The sequence below is a fragment of the Mobula birostris genome, chromosome 5 (assembly GCF_030028105.1).
Source record: "Mobula birostris isolate sMobBir1 chromosome 5, sMobBir1.hap1, whole genome shotgun sequence".
NCBI classification, from domain to species: Eukaryota; Metazoa; Chordata; class Chondrichthyes; order Myliobatiformes; family Myliobatidae; genus Mobula; species Mobula birostris.
Window position 1 is genome coordinate 131279544 of NC_092374.1, and position 17949 is coordinate 131297492.

Sequence of the window (17949 nt, forward strand, 5' to 3'; positions counted from 1 at the left end):
ACTGACGAGGTGGATTTGAACCCATGGCAAAGGCGCTTTTATAGTTACTCTAACTGCTATGCTATAATGCTGGCCCAAATTTCAGTTGCACTATTTTGTTCCACTGGATCTGATATTCGCAATCTTTTTGCACCATGGACAAATGACATTCAATACCCATAAGCAAGGAGTCCTGCTGTAGTCTGTTTGTATATACATGCTCTGTCCTGCAGAAACCAGTTATAAGAGGCTAGGAGTTGGCTCAAAAACTGACCTGAAGGAAAAAGAAATCTGGAAAATGAAATCTGGAAAATTTCCCTCTTTCCGAAGTCTTCGTCACCATTGTACAAGGGAACCGAAGGGAATGGTACCCTCCATCAAACCTCAAGATTTAAAGAACAAATTTTCTTCTGAAAACCTTGCTTGTTTGATGGGACTTTGAGCCTTAGATAAGTAATTAACTGGCTTTCATCCCAGTGCATTTAAACAATGCTGTTACTGTCTATATAGTTCGATGGTTTCATCTAATTATTTGGCACAATCGTAATTGATAAATTTATGAAACACATTTCAAGTTGTGAAAGCTCTTGAATTAGTGCCATTGTATGTAGTTTCTCGAATCATTTCAAAACAATAAACCACTTCCTTTAGGCACATTTTGTTTAATATTTGAAAAAACATCTAAAGAATGGACTGTACAGATATATATAATTAATGTCTGTATTTGACATGTTGAAATTTTTCTACTTGTATAATAATTTGCGTTTTCTAATGACAAACTCATTTTGTTTTTTAATAGGCGTTCATTTGAATTTTTGGAAAGGTTGCTGCTGGAATGGCAAACACATTCATTAGAAAAGTAAGTAAACAACCAGGGAATAATTTCTCTGCTTTTCAGCTCAATGGACTACTGGTTACTTGAGTGTTGTTGATAAATAGTTTAAAATCGAAATTGCACAGTGGTGTCAAACATTTGAATATCATAAGAGGTAAATGATAATGGAAATGAAATGGCAGGTGGAAGATATATTGGCAATGAATAGGTGTGTAACCACATGAATTTATTTGGCCACTAAGTTTTTGAAAGAAGATTGTTCTTTAGAATAGTGATGTACTTGGGGATTTAAATAAGTCAACTGGCAAAAGCAATGAATGTCCTGTTTCCATAGTAATGGAAAGAAAGCCCTTGAAATTGTATTATGAAACTTCACTCCCTTTTATTTTCAGAAGGCTATATGGCACTAAGTTGAATTTGAGAAGGATTATGCTGTTTATTGAGCTGTAATGTAATAGTGATCATCTTGCATAGTAATATCTCTGTTTAAGTGGTGCAACCGAGCTGCTATATTTGCAATGAAACTTTCTTGGGCCATAGCAATTTTGTTCTCTCTCTTAGACATTCATCACTTCTGGCTGAAACAATAAAGAAGGGTATCCATGATGCTGATTCAGAAGTTAGACTAGAAGCTCGAAAGTAAGTTGTTTTTAAGTTTATGACATTACCAAAGTGACATCTAGTTTAATTTACTTGCTATTAACTTGTTCAAAATCCACATTGAGAAGCTATTCATTAAATGTTACTTAAAGTGCTTTCTGTGTTTAGTCCAGATTAATTTGACTTCAAGTATTATTTGCCTTAGTTTACTGATGGTTTTTTAAAAAAAACAATGAACCAATTGAAGGGGATAAAGAAATAGTACTTGCCAGTACATACTATTTTGACCAAACTTTGAATTCTTTCTCATTTGAAATATGCAAAGTAAGAAATGCTTGCATTTATCACTAAGTGGTGTTCATATTAAAAGATTGTTGTTCTTTCCCACCATCCATCTAACAACTTTGTTCTTTAAAAGTCAAATGTGTTATTTCTCATTGTCATGACTAGGAATTAAAGCCTTTTACCCAGTGACTCTGAAGGATTTGTGATGTAAGGCTCATTTAGAATGCTGTGTAACTTGAAAAACTCTTTTGGTTATACAGTTTTGAAATAGTTATTTTAGTTAATGAGGAAAAACTGGTGTTGGGGAACTGTTTTCTTCATGCATTCTATAGAGCAGCCACAGCTTTATGGTTAACTTGTTACTGTTTTAAGACAAAATTCACAAAGGCAATAGTAATGAGAATGATTACATGTCTTTTTTTGCTTGTGCTGAGTTGGTTGACCTCAGCTTGGCTGGTCAGAGGGATGCTACTGTTGCTTCAATCTCTGTGGCACAGAGAAAGTAGTGAGGTTCATGCTCTTGATATCTCTCCAGTCACTCCTACTGTAATTTGACATGAATCGACATTTAATAAAATTTCCAGGGTTTGCTCTTGTTTGCTGCTGTGATTAACTGCAGTCAATATTTCTGGCGTTCACTTCAGTTCAGTCTCAGTTTTTATATGTAATAAAGACATACACAGCATGGAATCTTGAAATAGATGTCAGAAAATTGTTTCCTTTCTATTACCTTTCAAGAGTGCTGTATAAAGGATGCAGCTTTATGTTCATTATTCAAGAAACTTGCCACATGGATTTTCCACTTAAAAGTATCTGTTTGCTCAAAAAATACCTGTGCACTCACAAATTAATGAACATTTCAAATGTTGATACAATTTTGACCAGCACAGCTCATCCACCTCCATTTGTCTTATCCAGTTTTGGAGGGCCCACTTCGTTAGCCTGAGATTTCGGGGTCCAGTAAGGAGTCATTGCAGTGGAAGTATAACAAAGCATTAGTATTTCTTTGAGTGATAAAAATCTTAATTGTTTAGCAAATGTAGCTCTTTGTAAAGGCTTTTCTTTCCTTTGGAACTTGGCTATCGTGTGGTGGCCTGTCTTGGCACAGACCACTTCAATGGTAATCATTTGGAGAATTTTAGGTGTGCTTAACTGCTTTACCAAGCTGAAGGGAATTATTGCAACACATTTTTCTCCTCTTCCTCCCCCCCCCCCCATCTGTTCATCTCTGTTTTTACCAAGCTGAAGGGAATTATTGCAACACATTTTCCTCCTCTTCCTCCCCCCCCATCTGTTCATCTCTGTTTTTGACAATTTTCTGTTAACCAGAGTTGTAGATATACAGACCTATCAACAGTAGAATTAGAATTTTTCAAGATTCTGAATTCGGCTTGCAGTTCAATACCTAGTAAATCAGTTTCTCGATTATATAATGCACTCTCCCATGCTAAAAATGTAAATACACTGTATATTAAAGAGAAGTGGGAGGAAGAAGCGGGGTTGGTACTTTCAGAGGAGGCTTGGGGGAAAATCTGCAGCTTTCAATGGTCCTCGACTAATTCTTTGACTTGGAGAGAACATTGTTGGAAAAACATTATAAGATACTTCAAGACCCCATATCAGGAAAAATATAAAGATACAAATGTGACGCGTTGGAGAAGGTGCGGCTCCAAGGAGGCAAATCATTTTCATATTTTTTGGGATTGCCCTAAATTAAGTCTATTTTGGGAAGGTATTCATAGAACATTAGTTAAGGTACTTAGGTCCCAGATACCTCTGAACTTTGAGACGCTCTATTTGGGGCATGTATTGTTTCTTGAACAGAAGGAAGATATAAAGTTGCTGCAGGCCCTCTTAGCGGCAAGTAAGAAATCAATCACTAGAAAATGGCTAAATCCAATACCACCTACATTAGAAGATTGGTACGAAATTATCTTGGAAGTATTTAAAATGGAAAAGTTGACTTACTCCCTGAGAACTCAAAAAGAAAAATTTTATCAAATCTGGAATAAATGGATTGAATATATAACCCCAATGCGAGCAGACTTTAGATGACTCTCCTAATGATTTATACTACTCTTCTCATCAACACAGTAATATTGCTAATGTAAGCACCCCTAGTCTAAATGTTTGTTTTTTTTTTGTTTTCTTTTGGAAAATAGAGAATTAACACAAGTAAAGGGAAAGATTTGGGAAAGGGATAAAAAAAAAAATGAAAAAATTAAGTAAATAAGTACATAGGGATTGGATAATTATGTCTGTGGGCAGGAGCAAGCATGAACAAATTAGGATATAAACACCTACAATGGTTGATACATAGGCTTATATACAACATTTTGGACCAGTGGAAATGGTCCAGAAGGGCTATATGGAAACTATTATTACCATTTTTCTTAACAACTAATTCCATTACTTAGCCTAATAGGTTAGATTTACCACAGTACATAATTATCTATTTAAATGTTTATTTTCCTTTTATATCATCTCAATGTGTACTTAAGAATGTATAAATAATTGTAGTTTTATACATATAAAAAATGGAAAAGGTTATATGTGTGAAAAAAGTACATGATATTTGTGAATTCCTTATCCAAATAAAAATAAAATTTTAAAAAAAATATTGGAGATTGAGAATCTGGGTGAGTGGTGCCACAACAATAACCTCTTAATGTCATCAAGACTAAGAAGCTGATTATTGACTTGAGGAAACCAGAGGTCCATGAGCCAGTCTTCATTGGGTTGAATCTAAAGTGGAGAGACTCAGCAACTTTAAATTCCTCAATGTTGTCATTTTAGAGGACCTATCTTGGGTCCAGCTAAGTGCAATTATGAGGAAAGCATGGCAGCCCCTGTGCTTTCTGAGAAGTTTATGAAGATTCAACATGAATCTAAAACTGACAAATTTCTATAGATGTGTGGTGGAGAGTCACAATCTGGTATGGAAGCACCAATGCACTTGAAAGGCAGACCTACAGAAAATAGTGAATATGGCCCAGTCCATCATGGGTAAAGCCCTTCCCACCATTGAGCACATCTACATGCAGTGCTGTCACAGGAAAGTAGCACCCATCATCAGGGACCCCCGCAACCCAGGTCATGCTCTCTTCTCATTACTGCCATTGGGAAGTAGGTATAGGAGCCTCAGGACTCTCACCACCAGGTTCAGGAACAGTTATGACCCCTCAACCATCAGGCTGTTGAACCAGAGGGGATAACTTCATTCAGCTTCACTTAACCCATCACTGAACTGTTCCCACAACAAATGACAAGATGTGGACTTATTTTCAAGGACTCTTCATCTCGTTCTAGATATTTATTGCTTATTTATTTATTATTATTTTTTCTTTTGTATTTGCACAGTAGTTGTCTACCTGCTGGGTGCAATCTATCATTATTGTGGTTATTGTATTTATTGAGTATTGCCAGCAAGAGAACGAATCTCAGGTTTGTGTATGGTAACATATATGTACTTTGATAATAAGCTTACTTTGAATTGTATAATGCTTGCTTCAGCATTATACATTTCAATAGGGTACCATGGTAGTGTAGCGGATAGTTCAACGCTATTATAGCTCAGGGCATTGGAGCTTGGAGTTCAGTTCCATCACCATCTGTAAGGAGTTTGTACATTCTCCCTGTGACCTCATGAGTGTCCTTCCACAGTTCAAACACGTACCAGTTAATAGGTTAATGAACCATTGCAAAGATCCTGTGATTAGGCTAGGGTTTAAATAGGTGGGTTGCTGGGCGATTATGGCTCGATGGACCACAAGGACATGTTCCGTGCTGTATCTCTAATTATTACTATTTTTTTTTCTCTCCTGAAGCTGAACACTATGTTCATTCAAAGGTTACTGAACATCATTTGGAAATGTCTACCAAGTGTTTCCTGCTGTCAGGCTTCCTTATGATCCTGATGTGATTTCTTTATCTGAGCTGTAGGATGATGTAATTTCTCTAGGTAGCACTCTTTATGGAGCATTGGAAGAGAGCTTGAATTGTGCTGTCCTAGGGGGATTGTCATGGGGAGTCCTGGACCTGCGGTTTTGTACTACAGTGAGGAACTTGGAGGCTTGAAAGTTACTTGCCTTTATTCTTGGTCTCCATCCTGTGAATGAAAACGACTTCTCAGTATTTCCCAACCTCTAACTTAGTAATCTGAAAATTGCATACCCAATACCAAAAAAAAAATCTACAGTCTTCCAAGACTCTTCTATCTTCTCTACATGCATGCTTTTCCACCCATTCCTCAGGATTAATCTCTGGAAGAGAGGACTGGATGGCACCTTTTATAGAATGAGAAAAGCACCTTGGCATCTCACTTCGTTGCTTGTCCTTTCTTTTAACTGCCAAATTCAGTAAACAAACTTATTGGCATGTATTAGTTTTGTGAATTCCAGTTCACATTTCAACTTTGAAAGTGCTAATTGTGTTTTTTTTTTTGTCTTCCACTTTTTAGAGTATATTGGGATTTTCATAACCACTTTAGCAGAGAAGCTGAAGTTTTGTTCAATTCATTGGAACCTGCCTATCAGAAGCCCTTACAGTCCCACTTGAAAAATTCAGACAGCATCGTTTCTTTGCCTCAGTCTGATCGTTCGTCATCTAGTTCTCAAGAAAGCCTAAAGTAAGGACCATGATATAAACAGCATTTGAAGTTTAAACATGGCACAATCTTTTAAATTGAAGTGATTGAGGTACAATTTGTGCAAACTATAAATAAATACCATCAGCTTGGCTTGTAGACCACGTCTCGAGCAGAATTTGAAGTTTGTACTTTGATTTATTTTGTCATGAGTTAATTTTATGATGAAACAGTGAGTGTAATGCATTTGGATTTTCAGGAAGTTGTCGCTAAAGTCCTCACAGCATAAAGAGGGTTGATAAGGAAACTGTGACTGATGAGGCAAGTGAAAGTCAGCATAAAAGCAAAAGAGGGTATATAATGTAGAAAAAAATAATGGGAAGGAAAAAGATTGGGAAGCTTTTAAAAACCAACAGAAGCTAACTGAAAAAGCCATAAAGAGAGGAGATGAAATATGATGAGATCAGAAGATACCAAAAGATTTTCACTGTGAAAGACAGTGGTATTATGCCAGAAAAGTAAGAATGTCAGGGAGCAGAATTGATTGTAGTTGCTATTACTATGGAGAAGGTGCTTGGGAAAATAAAAGTTCTGAAGATGGATAAGTAACATGGACCAGATGGACTACACATAGCTGTAGAGATTGTGGAGGCATTAGTTATGATCTTGCAGGAATCATTAGATTCTGGAAGGGTTCCAGAAGACTGGAAAATTATAAATGTCACTGTACTAATGATGAAGGAAAGGAAGCAGAAGAAGAAAAATTGTAGGCCAGTTAACCTGACTTCAGTGCAGTGGTTGAAAAGATGTTGGAGTCTATTATTAAGGATGAGATTTCAGGGCACATTTCGAGGCACACGATCAAATAGGCTAAAGTCAGCATGGTTTTCTGATGGGGGAAATCTTACCTGATAAATCTGTTGGAATTCTTTGAGGAAATAACAGGTAGGATAGACAAAGGAGAGTCGGTGGCCGTTGCTTACTTAATTCAGAAAGTCTTTTTAGAAAGTGCTGCACATGAGACACATGAACGAGCTCATGGCATTACAGGAAAATTACTAACGTGGATGGAAGATTGGCTGACTGGCGGGAGGCAAATAGTGGGAATGAAGAGGGCCTTTTTTGGTTGTGCTGGTGACTAGTGGTGTCCCGCAGGGGTTGGTGCTAGGACAACTTGTGTTCACATTGTACGTCAGTGATTTGGATGAAGGAATTGATGGCTTTGCGGCTATGTTTTCTCTCAATACAAAAATAGGTGGAAGGGCAGGCAGTGTTGAGGAAGTAGGGTGTCTTCAGAAGGAGTTGGACAGAATGAAAATAGAAGTGGTAGTTTGAATATGATGTGATGAAGTGCATGGCCATGCACTTTGACTGGAGGAGTAAAGGCATGGACTGTTCTGTAAGAATGTTCAAAAATCACATGTACAAAGGGACTTGGAAGTTTTTGTGCAGGATTCCCTAAAGGTTAACTTGCAAGTTGAGTCGGTGGTAGGAAGTCAAATGCAGTGTTGGCATTAATTTCAAGAGGACTAGAGTACAAAATCAAGGATGTAATGCTGTGGCTTTATAAGGCATTGGTCAGACCACACTTGGAACATTGGTAAGTTTTGGGCCCCTCATCTAAGAAAGGATGTGCTGGTAATGGAGAGAGTTCAAAGGTGGTTCAAGAGAATGATCCCTGGAATGGAAGTGTTTGATGTCTCTGGGCCTATACTCACTGGAGTTTATAGAAATAAGGGTGGGGGGGGGTGGAGGGAGAGCTGAGAATCTCATTGAAACCTTTTGATTATTGAAAGGTTTGGATAGAGTGAATGTGGAGATGATGTTTTCTATAGTGTGGAATCTAGGACCAGAGGGCACAAAGAATTGAGCAATGTCCATTTAGAACGGATGAAGAAAAGGTTCTTAAGCCAGAGGGTGGTGAATCTATGGAATTTATTGCCACAAATGGCAATGTGGGCTAAATTATTGGGTATATTTAAGGCAGAAGTTGATAGGTTCTTTATTAAATCAAGGGATTAAAGTTTACAGGGAGAAGGAAAGAGAATGGGGTTGAGAAGGATATTAAATCAGCTCTGATGGAATGGCGGAGCGGACTGGATGGGCCAAATAGTCTAATTCTGCTCCTTGGCCTTATGTTTGTCAATAAGTGGGTGGAATTAGTGGTAATATACCAACATGGGTAGGGAATTGATAATCTGACGGAAAGAATGGATTATAGCATGTTATCAGGTGAGATGCTGAGGAACCTAAATTTTAGTCAAGCTTTTCAAACTTATGTAAGTTAGGCTAAGAAGACCAAATATAATTTCAGGTTTGCTGACATATTGAGCTAGGAGGTTAATAGTGACTGGAAATGAGGTAAAGAATCTTCAGTGAGATATGGTCAAGGTGAGAAAAGTGAGGTCATTCAGTTTGTTGGGTGTTACAGAAAGATAGAATATTTATTAAGTTGTGAGTGAATGAGTGGGGTTGGGTCTGGACTTTGTATGACAATTATTGAAGGCTAAAATGAAGGTGTGTATGGTAATTGCAGTACCAAGTTGTATGTTAACTTTTTAACGTGGGATTTGATTACAAGAATGAAGAAGTCTCATCCCTGTAGTTGGCCTTGGTGAGAGTGCATCTGGAATATGTGATTCAGTTTTATTCTTAAAAATGTATTAGGCACAGATGGACTGTAGCACATATTTACTAGACTGATTCCAGGGTGGGGGTGCTATGTGAGGACTGACTTTTTTTCTAGGATTGAGAAGAAAGCTGATTGGAACTTTTTATTAAAGGACACAATAAGTTAGATGCAGGGAGTGCATTTTCTATCCCTCTGGAGTGGAGTAGGGAGACACTGTTAGTGAGTAAAGTGTAGCCTGACAAATGAGAAAAGGAGAGACTTTTTTTACTTAAACACCAATGAAAGCTTCAGAACTCTACAACAGAGGGTTGTCGGGCTCAATCATGAAGTTCATTGAAAACTGAGGTTTATAGATTTCCTGGCGTTAAGGTATTGAGGAACGTAATAATGGTGCCTGGAGCCAAGGTAATAGATCAGCTATGTTCTAGTTGAATGATGGAGCATTCCTGAGGGACCAGATGGTTTATTCTCTTTTGTAAAAAGCATACATCGGCAGAATTTGATCATGTGTATCTGGTACTTCTAACAGTCGCCCCCTGTCCACGAAGCGGAGTCCAACAGGAAGCACGGTATCCCGAGGTAAGATGTACTACTATTTTTATTCGTTATCAACCACCATAAAATTGAAGTATATGTCCCTAACAGTGGATGTCCAGAATTTGATTATGATGCTTTCAATTCCTCCCAAGTCATTACATTACAGAATCAGGCCCTGTGGTCTAACTGGTTTATGCACAACAAGATGCCCCATCCAAGCTAGTCCCATTTTCCAGCTTTTGGCCCATAATCTTCTAAACCATGGCAATATGTGTACCCTATCCACTGTTGTCTCTGGCATCCAGTCTTCATCTTAACACCTCAAATCTTCCAGTTTTCCAAAAGCAAGACTTTCAAATGGTGCTGGCCTCGCCTTTCTCCACCGCAAGTGTGTTGGTTTGTTTTGCACTCTCCAAGTTTCTGGTGTATATTTTTTGCCAGTTTGGTAGCATAACTTACAGTCACTTTCTCCTGCTGTCGCTGCCTTTGGTCACGATTGCTGGTTTTCTTCTCTGTTTAACACTTGCAATTCAATACAGCCTTACAGATAGCTCTCCTAATCCTCCAGCAAGGACTCTGCACTTTCCTTCTCCATTTGTTTCATTTATCCATGGAACCTATAGTATGGGGTAATGTTCATTTTACTTTTTTGTTTCAGTGGTATGCTCTAGTCATACAAACACAGTTTAACTTGGGAGAAAACAAACATGATCTTTATCCTAATTTCCAGATCAATTAGACTTGACTTGACTCAAAAGATATTTTGTTTGTCATGTCCATTTTGGTATTGTTCAAGTCCATTTTGGTATTGTTCAAGAAGTCCTTGTCTGTTTTTTTAAAAAACTACAGGGTTTTTACTACATTTCAAATACAAATGAGGAATGTTGAATGAACATTTAAATTTTTAGGGAAAATTTATTTGGCTACCTTCTTTGTGTGTTGCTTTGGACTTGAAAAAACAAAAATTGTGTTAAAATACTGAAGAGATTCCTTTTTATATTAAGTGGTGAATGTGCCAAGTTCAATACATGACGAGAAGAGAAAAAGAGATGGTGGAGAAAAAAACAGATAGCCATAGTTTCTTTATACCACTTTCTGAAATGTATAGAAATTTTTATTTTGGGACACTCTTACCATGGTTTTTGAGTTACCTTAATTTGCACAGTTCAAGTAAAACTCTAGTTTGGAGTATTGCATTCAGTTTTGCTTCTCCCATTATAGGAGAATATTGTGGCTTTGGAGAGGGTGCAGAAGAGGTTTACCAGGATGCTGCCTGGATTAGTGGACATGAGCTAAAGCAGAAGTTGGACAAACTTGATTTGTTTTCCTCAGAGTAGCAGAGGTGATGTGTGCTTTGTTGAGGGATGGGGAAGTCTTTTGGGTCAAGTAAGTCTAATTGGGCAGTATTCATTGTCCAGTCTTAATTGCTTTTTAAAAATATTGTTGGGCAGTTTCAGAGGACATTAGGAGACCTTTCTAATGGTTGTGATTTTAGGTCAGACTAGGTGAGAAGAGCAACTTTGACCCCTTTGGTTAGAAATTAAAGAAAAGTGGACATAATTTTAAGGTGATTGAAGGAAGGTATAGGGGAAATATCAGATTTTTTTTTACACAATGGCACGTGAGTGGAAAGCAATGTCGGTGGCGGTAGAGACACACATGCTAGGCACATTTAAGAGACTCTTAGAAACATGGATGAAAGAAAAATGGAGGGAAGGGTTGTTTGACCTTGGAGTAGGTTAAAATTTTGGCACAAGGTTTTGGGCTGAAGGGCCTGTTTTTGCTGTAAAATTCTATGTTCTAAAACAAAATGAAATTTAGTAGTCATGATAGTAGAAAATAACTTTTAATTGATATTTTATTTAATCAGCTACATTTAATCCTACAGTTTATAGAGTGGGATTTGCATTCAGGTGCTAGGTAGCTGGTTCAGTAACATAACCATAGTGTGTCGCTGGAATGTAATTGTTGTAACTGAATGCAGTGCTTCAGCAGTAAACTAGCTAGTGCTTAGACTTTTAGTTTGATGCCTTGTATTTGTTGTCTTTTCCCTACCTATAAAAGCAAGTGTGCTGTCTATTGCATTAGCCAATATATTACTTTGCCTGTTATCTCAGTGCTCCAAATTATTGTTACTTTCCATATCTATAATTTATTTTCGATTTTCATCTATTGTTTGCCATTCCCAATGCATTACCTGGAACTAATTCCATTTGTTACTCTTCTATCCTGTCGCTTTCCTGAAACTTAATGTTTTACACTCTCAGCAACTTGGCCCTATTTTTATCTCCTGGTCCCTATGAGTAAATACTCTTCCATTCAGACTCTGCTGCTAATTATGATCCCTTTTTCCTCCTACTGAGCCACTTTAGATCCAAGTTGCTGTAACTACTTGGAGTTCGTAGGTTTTCACAGTATTAATTATGTGGGACTTTGTCATAAGTCTGTAGATTCCAGCAAATATGCTGCCCTCGTCCTTAAAATTCAGATTCTGAGAGTCCGGGGAATGATATAGAAAAGAACAGTGGTGTTCATATTTGTACAAATATTTGTGATGCTTGGTAGAATTATGTTTTATTAATAAATGGATAAATTTTGACTTCACCTGATGTTCCTTGATAGAAAACAGATAGCATTATTTACTGGATTCATTAATGTTTGTAGTCTGGTTGCGGTAACAAAGGGGCTGAGATCATTGTTTATTTTTACTTTTTTTTTGTTCTTTACAGATGTCATGTTGTTTCCAGTTTAACACAATGAATTAAAGCAAATTTTTGTTTTACTGATTCATTCATATGCACTTCCTATATTTTGACAAGTAATGCTTTTACTGGTACACTGTAAATAATAAATTATTTAAATCACAACCCTAATTTCATACAATCCTAAAAATTCAAATCGAAGTCTAAAAAATTAATATTAACTTTATTTATTGAAATTATTTAACTTGGTTCAGTTTCGAGTTATAGAAGAATCGTTGAGTCATAGAATAATGGGACTGGTTACTTAGATTCCAGAGGATTTTCTGAGGTATTTAGAATACCTGAGAGGACAAAGGAAAATGTAGATTTTAGTTGAACCATATTGCATGTACGGCCAAAAAGGAGGCAAGTAGCTTGTTTGTGTAGCAATGGGTTAGTATCCTTGAGGAATAAGATGAACTGTAGCCAAGGTTCAGCTGATTCATCTTGTGGGATCAAGTCCTGATGGTTCTTTTTGTTTGCAACTAGTGTCACTAGAGGATTTTTCTGTAGCAGGTGAGGGCTTCTGTTGATAAAATGATCCAGGGGCACTGAAGTTAGCTTCAGGCAAGGTAGACTAAAAGTCTTTTGCAAGAAAGTGATGGGATGATTTGTGTTTTACTTTTTTTTAGCCTTCTAAAACAGATGCTTCAGTTTTGTTATTCTTAAAATAAACAAGGTAATTTCATACTACAGGTTTAATTTTTTTTTGTTGTTACTGGTTTAAAGCTTCTACAGTTAGTGGAAAATCTGTATCCACCACGGGTGCTCTGCAACGCTCTCGCAGTGACATTGATGTGAATGCAGCTGCTAACGCCAAGTCACGTTTAACTGCAACTCCAAGCAACGCACCTGGACATTTTAGCTCGGCTGCAGCTTTACCTCCAGGATCCTATGCTTCCCTAGGTAAAAACTAAGTAAACCGCATAGATTTTGGAACTGATAATTTTCCTAATTCCATAATATGTCAGATAGGAAATTCAAGAAATTTCTAGGAAATGGTTTAGAGTGTGTTTGATTTTTGAATTTGGAACCACGTGCCAAACTTAAATTAGAAACATCAATTATATTTTGAGGTAATTTTTCATTTGGATTCAATTCCCCAAACAACATGTATGAAAAGACTGTTTTAGAGCGAAGATAGGTATTGCAAAATTAACCAAAAGACTAAGGGTTGTCATACATTTATTTGGAGGAGATAAGTTTTCAGTCAAGTGAACAATGGTGACTGGTATCTCATTGCAGATTATTTTATTTGTTCTGCCTGACAATTACAATGAATAGCTCCTCTGCCATTTGTTTTAATGAAATCTTCAAACCACAATTTTTTTTCTTTATGAGCAGAATTCTGAGGATTGTTATTTCTAAAATCCAGAATATAGAAACCATTAGCATGGCCAGAAATTGTTTTGTTTTTTTTAAAAATAGATTTGGCTGTGTACTGCATAATTAGAAGGCAAATATAATGAATATTGCATATGACATCATTCATACACTCTAAATTTCTGAAAGAAAATGCTCAGGGCTGTGCTATACTGAGTTTACAGTTGATAATATTTAGCATTGAGTTAGATTTATAGAGAATTAAAACAGGCCCTTCAGACTTTTCCATAGCAACCAAGGTGCCAACTTTAGCAAGTGTCATTTGCCTACATCTGGTTCATATCCTTCTAAATCATTCCTATCAACATAACTATCCAAATGTCCTATATACACTGTAACTTTAGCTTCCTCTGTCACTTGCTCTGGTAGCTTGATCCATCTACCTACAACCGTATCTGTGGAAAGTTTAAATCTTCCCAGTCACAGCATATTTCTATGCTTTCTGATTTTGAGACTCTCCTAGCCTGGGAGCAAAACTGACTATCTATAAAATCATGAGAGCATAGATAGGGTAAAAGTCATTGCTCAGCCTCCCTGTCTCAGCAAAAATTATCCTAGCCTATCCAATCTCCTATAACTCAAGTCCCCTATTTCCAGCAACATTCTCGTGAATTTTATCTAGCTTAATCGTATCATTCTTGCTGTGTGGTGACTGGAACTGCAACAGTTCTTTTAGTGCGGTCTCACCAACATTTTGTACAGCTTTAAGTGATGTCCCAATGGCTGTACCTAATTCCCTGACCAAGAAGGCAAGCATAGGATATGCCTGTCTGTCTGTGTCACCATCTTGTACATGTATTCTTGGGTTCCGCTGTTAAAACAACTTTCCATGGAGCCTGCCATTCTCTGTGCCCGTCCTGCCCTGATTTACCTTCCCAATGACTATCATTTGCGTGTTAAGTTCCATCTGCCATCTCTTTTGCTACTTTCTGTAAGCTTCAGTCTGTATTGGTTTCCTCCTTTTAATTTGAAATAAATCATTGAATAGTTATTTTATTTGTCATGTATTTGTTTTTGAAATTTTTAATTGTAAGTATTTCTAGAATGTTTTCATAGTGCTCACTTTGTAGTATCATACTCTAAAGAAGCAGGATGATTTTTTTCACATTATAAGAGAAACACAGTTTATTGGTTTTTTTTCCAGGTCTTTTTGCTATTTGTGCCCATATTGTGCCTTTCACAGTTTTAGAAAAGTATTGCAGCTCCATAGGATTCTCTTGTTTAGTATAAATTAGTGGGCCCATATTTGTTAATCTTACTAACATTTCCCTGTCCTCCCTCCCTTCCCTATCTTCTTTTGCTGAAAGATGGCACATCCACAAAAGCTGAGGGTAAGCAGCTTGTTTTCTGTTACCAGCTGTCTGTCCCATTTTGTGTATCTGGCTGGTATCTGTGACAACACAATTTTTTTAGTGGTTTCCATCTGTGACTATAATTGGTACCTCGCATGAGTTGTTGCATGGTAATGCAATATGTATGTATAAACAATATATATATATATATATATATTTCCACAGCTATACTTGGCAGTGTTAACCATCTTTTATCTGCAGCCTGGAATTGTTGACTTCATATTGCAGTGGTTGGACTCTTCAAATTAAAATCTTACTTATAAGTGACAAAAAAAATAATAATTCTGTTAGGCTAAGAGATTCCATGTTTTGAGTTAGGTTATCTGTTCCAAATGAAATTTTCTTATCTGAAGATAACACTTCTAAATGCTTTAAATACTTCAAATGAAAAGAACTAGATCTGTAAGTACGTTCCAACAGCCAGCTGATCAGATTAAGCTGTGTCAAAGTTGATGCTGATCATTGAGTTTACTGTGCCATTTTTTTTTTAAAATTGCAGAGCAATCAAGTTAATTCCAGGTAAAATATGTATTAGGCTGAAAGCTGCAGGTCTCATAAGGCTGATAATATTCATGCGGTGTTTCTTGAGCGGCATGGAAAATAATATCAGAGCTCCCTCCCAGCTGGCACTCCTTAGCTTAACTTTGAACTTAGATTATTGAATAGAACATTTACATTTACAAGAAAAAAGAATAGAACAGAAAGCAAAACTAGGCTTTGGACTTTACAAAGATATTTTTATTCAAGAAATCAAAATTTTGCATATGTATAGAAATGTAACAGTTTTAACAATTAGATTTTTAAATGTCTTATGACAATTACCTTACATCTTTTCCCAGTGTAACATACAATGTTAATTGTTTAATTCATTTAAGGTGCTTCTCCAATGAAGGATGGTAAGATTTGTGCAGGATTTGCGCTTGTGAGCTTAGGCTGTGAAAGAGGGGCTATCCCATTCTGTGTGCCAATATTTATTTGCTGGTTGAGAGCAATTTGTTATTTAATTGCTGACATTTACAATATTAATTTCTGATACTTTGGCTGTATGTATTTTATTTCCATTGTGTATTTGATATGCAAAGGCAAATAGGTAGTTCTAATACTTTTTTGATATTTTGCTTAATATAACTACTGCTGTTATGGCCATTTTGTATTTTAATATGCTGTAGCTTCAGTCTGTGTGGAGTTTTGTAATTGGCTTAATGCATGTAGTTGCAAACTGGATGTCTGCATAATATGATCATTAAATTAGAAATCAGTTGAAGGATTTCAAATACAGTGGATTCCAGTTAATTGGCCATCAGTTAGTAGGGGTAACTGCTTATTTGGGACACCTAATCAAGAAAATAGCTGGGATTTCCTTCATTTATTTGTGACACTGCCTCTTAATTGGGGCAGATATGGTTGCCGTTAGACCCTACACTGTGCATAGAGCAAGCAGTTTTTAAATAGTATCAGTTCTGTGTGTTTGTGTTCAAGAAGCAGTGAATTTTGTCACTGTTAGTTGGTGAAAAATAAGCAGTAAGACAACTCAGAACTATGGTTTCAAGCATTCGGGCTAGGAGACGCCAGCAATGGCTGGGAGTGAAGATGAAGTAATTTTTCCACTTCAAGTTGGGAACTAGGAAGAATTTGAAGGTATTGACAATCATCTTGAATGTTACAATGAAAACAAAGATTTAAAAGATGCATTTGTCAATAGCATTGTATGGAAGTAGTACATTATCTATACTAGGTGTCTGCACTGATTTTGTTCACTTACTGTCAATCAAAAGAATATGGCGGCATACACTGGATGAACTACTAGGAACTAACACGGTTTTATTGTACAGTCGTAGTATTGATAATGTTCTAATTTGTTCTGTAGTTCATTTAAATACATAATTTGTTACTTGGTTAAACAGTAGTTTGTCTTTTTTGGGGAAAAAAAAACACCTTTAATAATTTCCATGAAACTTCAGCGAATTGGGACAGCCATTTAATTGAACCAATATGTACCGGTCCCAGTGTTCCTCCAATTAACGGGAATCCATTGTATTTCTTCATATAAGCAATAATATAAAATATGGCAAACACCCCTTGTCAGTGTATGACTATTGTCAGGATAATAACCAAGATAATTGCAGCAAACTGTTGTATTCCTTAAGCACTTTCTGAAGTTAATGATGCTGCACTATCCTCTCCTATTAGATTTCTCTTCCTATTCCTTCTTCGGTCCTTTACCTCCTCTACCTATCACCACTCAGCATCTTGCATCATGAGCCTTCTCCCAGTCACCCATCTTCTCCCTCACCTGGTCTCATCTATCACTTGCATGCTTTTACTCCTTCCCCTTCCCCTACCACCTTATTCTGCCCCCTCCCTTCCCAGTTCTAATGAAAGGTTTAAGTCCAAAATCAACTATTGCCTTCCATAGATGCGACCTGACTTATTGAGTTCCTCCACGACATGGTAGCGTAATGATTAGCACAACACTTTACAGTACCAGTGATCAGGGTTTAATTCCCACTGCTGCCTGTAAGGAGTTTGTATGTTCTCCCTGTGACCACATGGGTTTCCTCCAGGTACTGTGGTTTCCTCCCACAGTCCAAAGGCGTAGCAGTTGGTAAACTAAGATTAAATCAGGAGGTGAGGGTGTTGTGGCTTGAAGGGCTGGAAAGGCCTACTCCATACTGTATCTCAATAAATAAATACATTTTTGTGGGTATTAGTAAATCAGGTATTTTTATGGCAAGAAGTTAGTTTCTCAATTGAAAGTTTCTGGTGAAAGGCAATTGACTCGAAAAGGTGAGTGTCCTGAATTTATTTCAGGTAGGTCTGCTAAAATGTAACAATTCTGTTTCTAAGAAACATTGTGCTGTAGAAAGTCACATTATAAAAGCAATCATGTAAGTGGGGAAATGGGACATTACAGGGTTGAGAATTTCAGACTCTCATTGGCAAATTTATTTTCCCACGGGATTCTCAAAAATAAAGGTGTTTTTGATTTAAATTTATTCTGTCACTGCAAACTCATAATA

At 36.9% G+C, this 17949-nt stretch overlaps 1 protein-coding gene across 9 annotated transcripts in view; it reads left to right on the top strand.

Moving 5' to 3' along the window:
• clasp1a (cytoplasmic linker associated protein 1a) overlaps positions 1-17949 on the top strand; it is a 296574-nt gene that overhangs the window by 149249 nt on the left and 129376 nt on the right. For 4 of the 9 annotated variants that reach the window (XM_072258680.1, XM_072258685.1, XM_072258683.1 and 1 more), the window contains exons 15-20: positions 779-838; positions 1376-1453; positions 6159-6326; positions 9446-9495; positions 12924-13100; positions 15805-15825. In XM_072258680.1, coding sequence (XP_072114781.1) covers positions 779-838; positions 1376-1453; positions 6159-6326; positions 9446-9495; positions 12924-13100; positions 15805-15825 — 554 coding nt within the window. The remainder of the gene's footprint in view (positions 1-778; positions 839-1375; positions 1454-6158; positions 6327-9445; positions 9496-12923; positions 13101-15804; positions 15826-17949) is intronic. The other 5 variants (XM_072258682.1, XM_072258688.1, XM_072258684.1 and 2 more) reach the window with 2 other exon arrangements.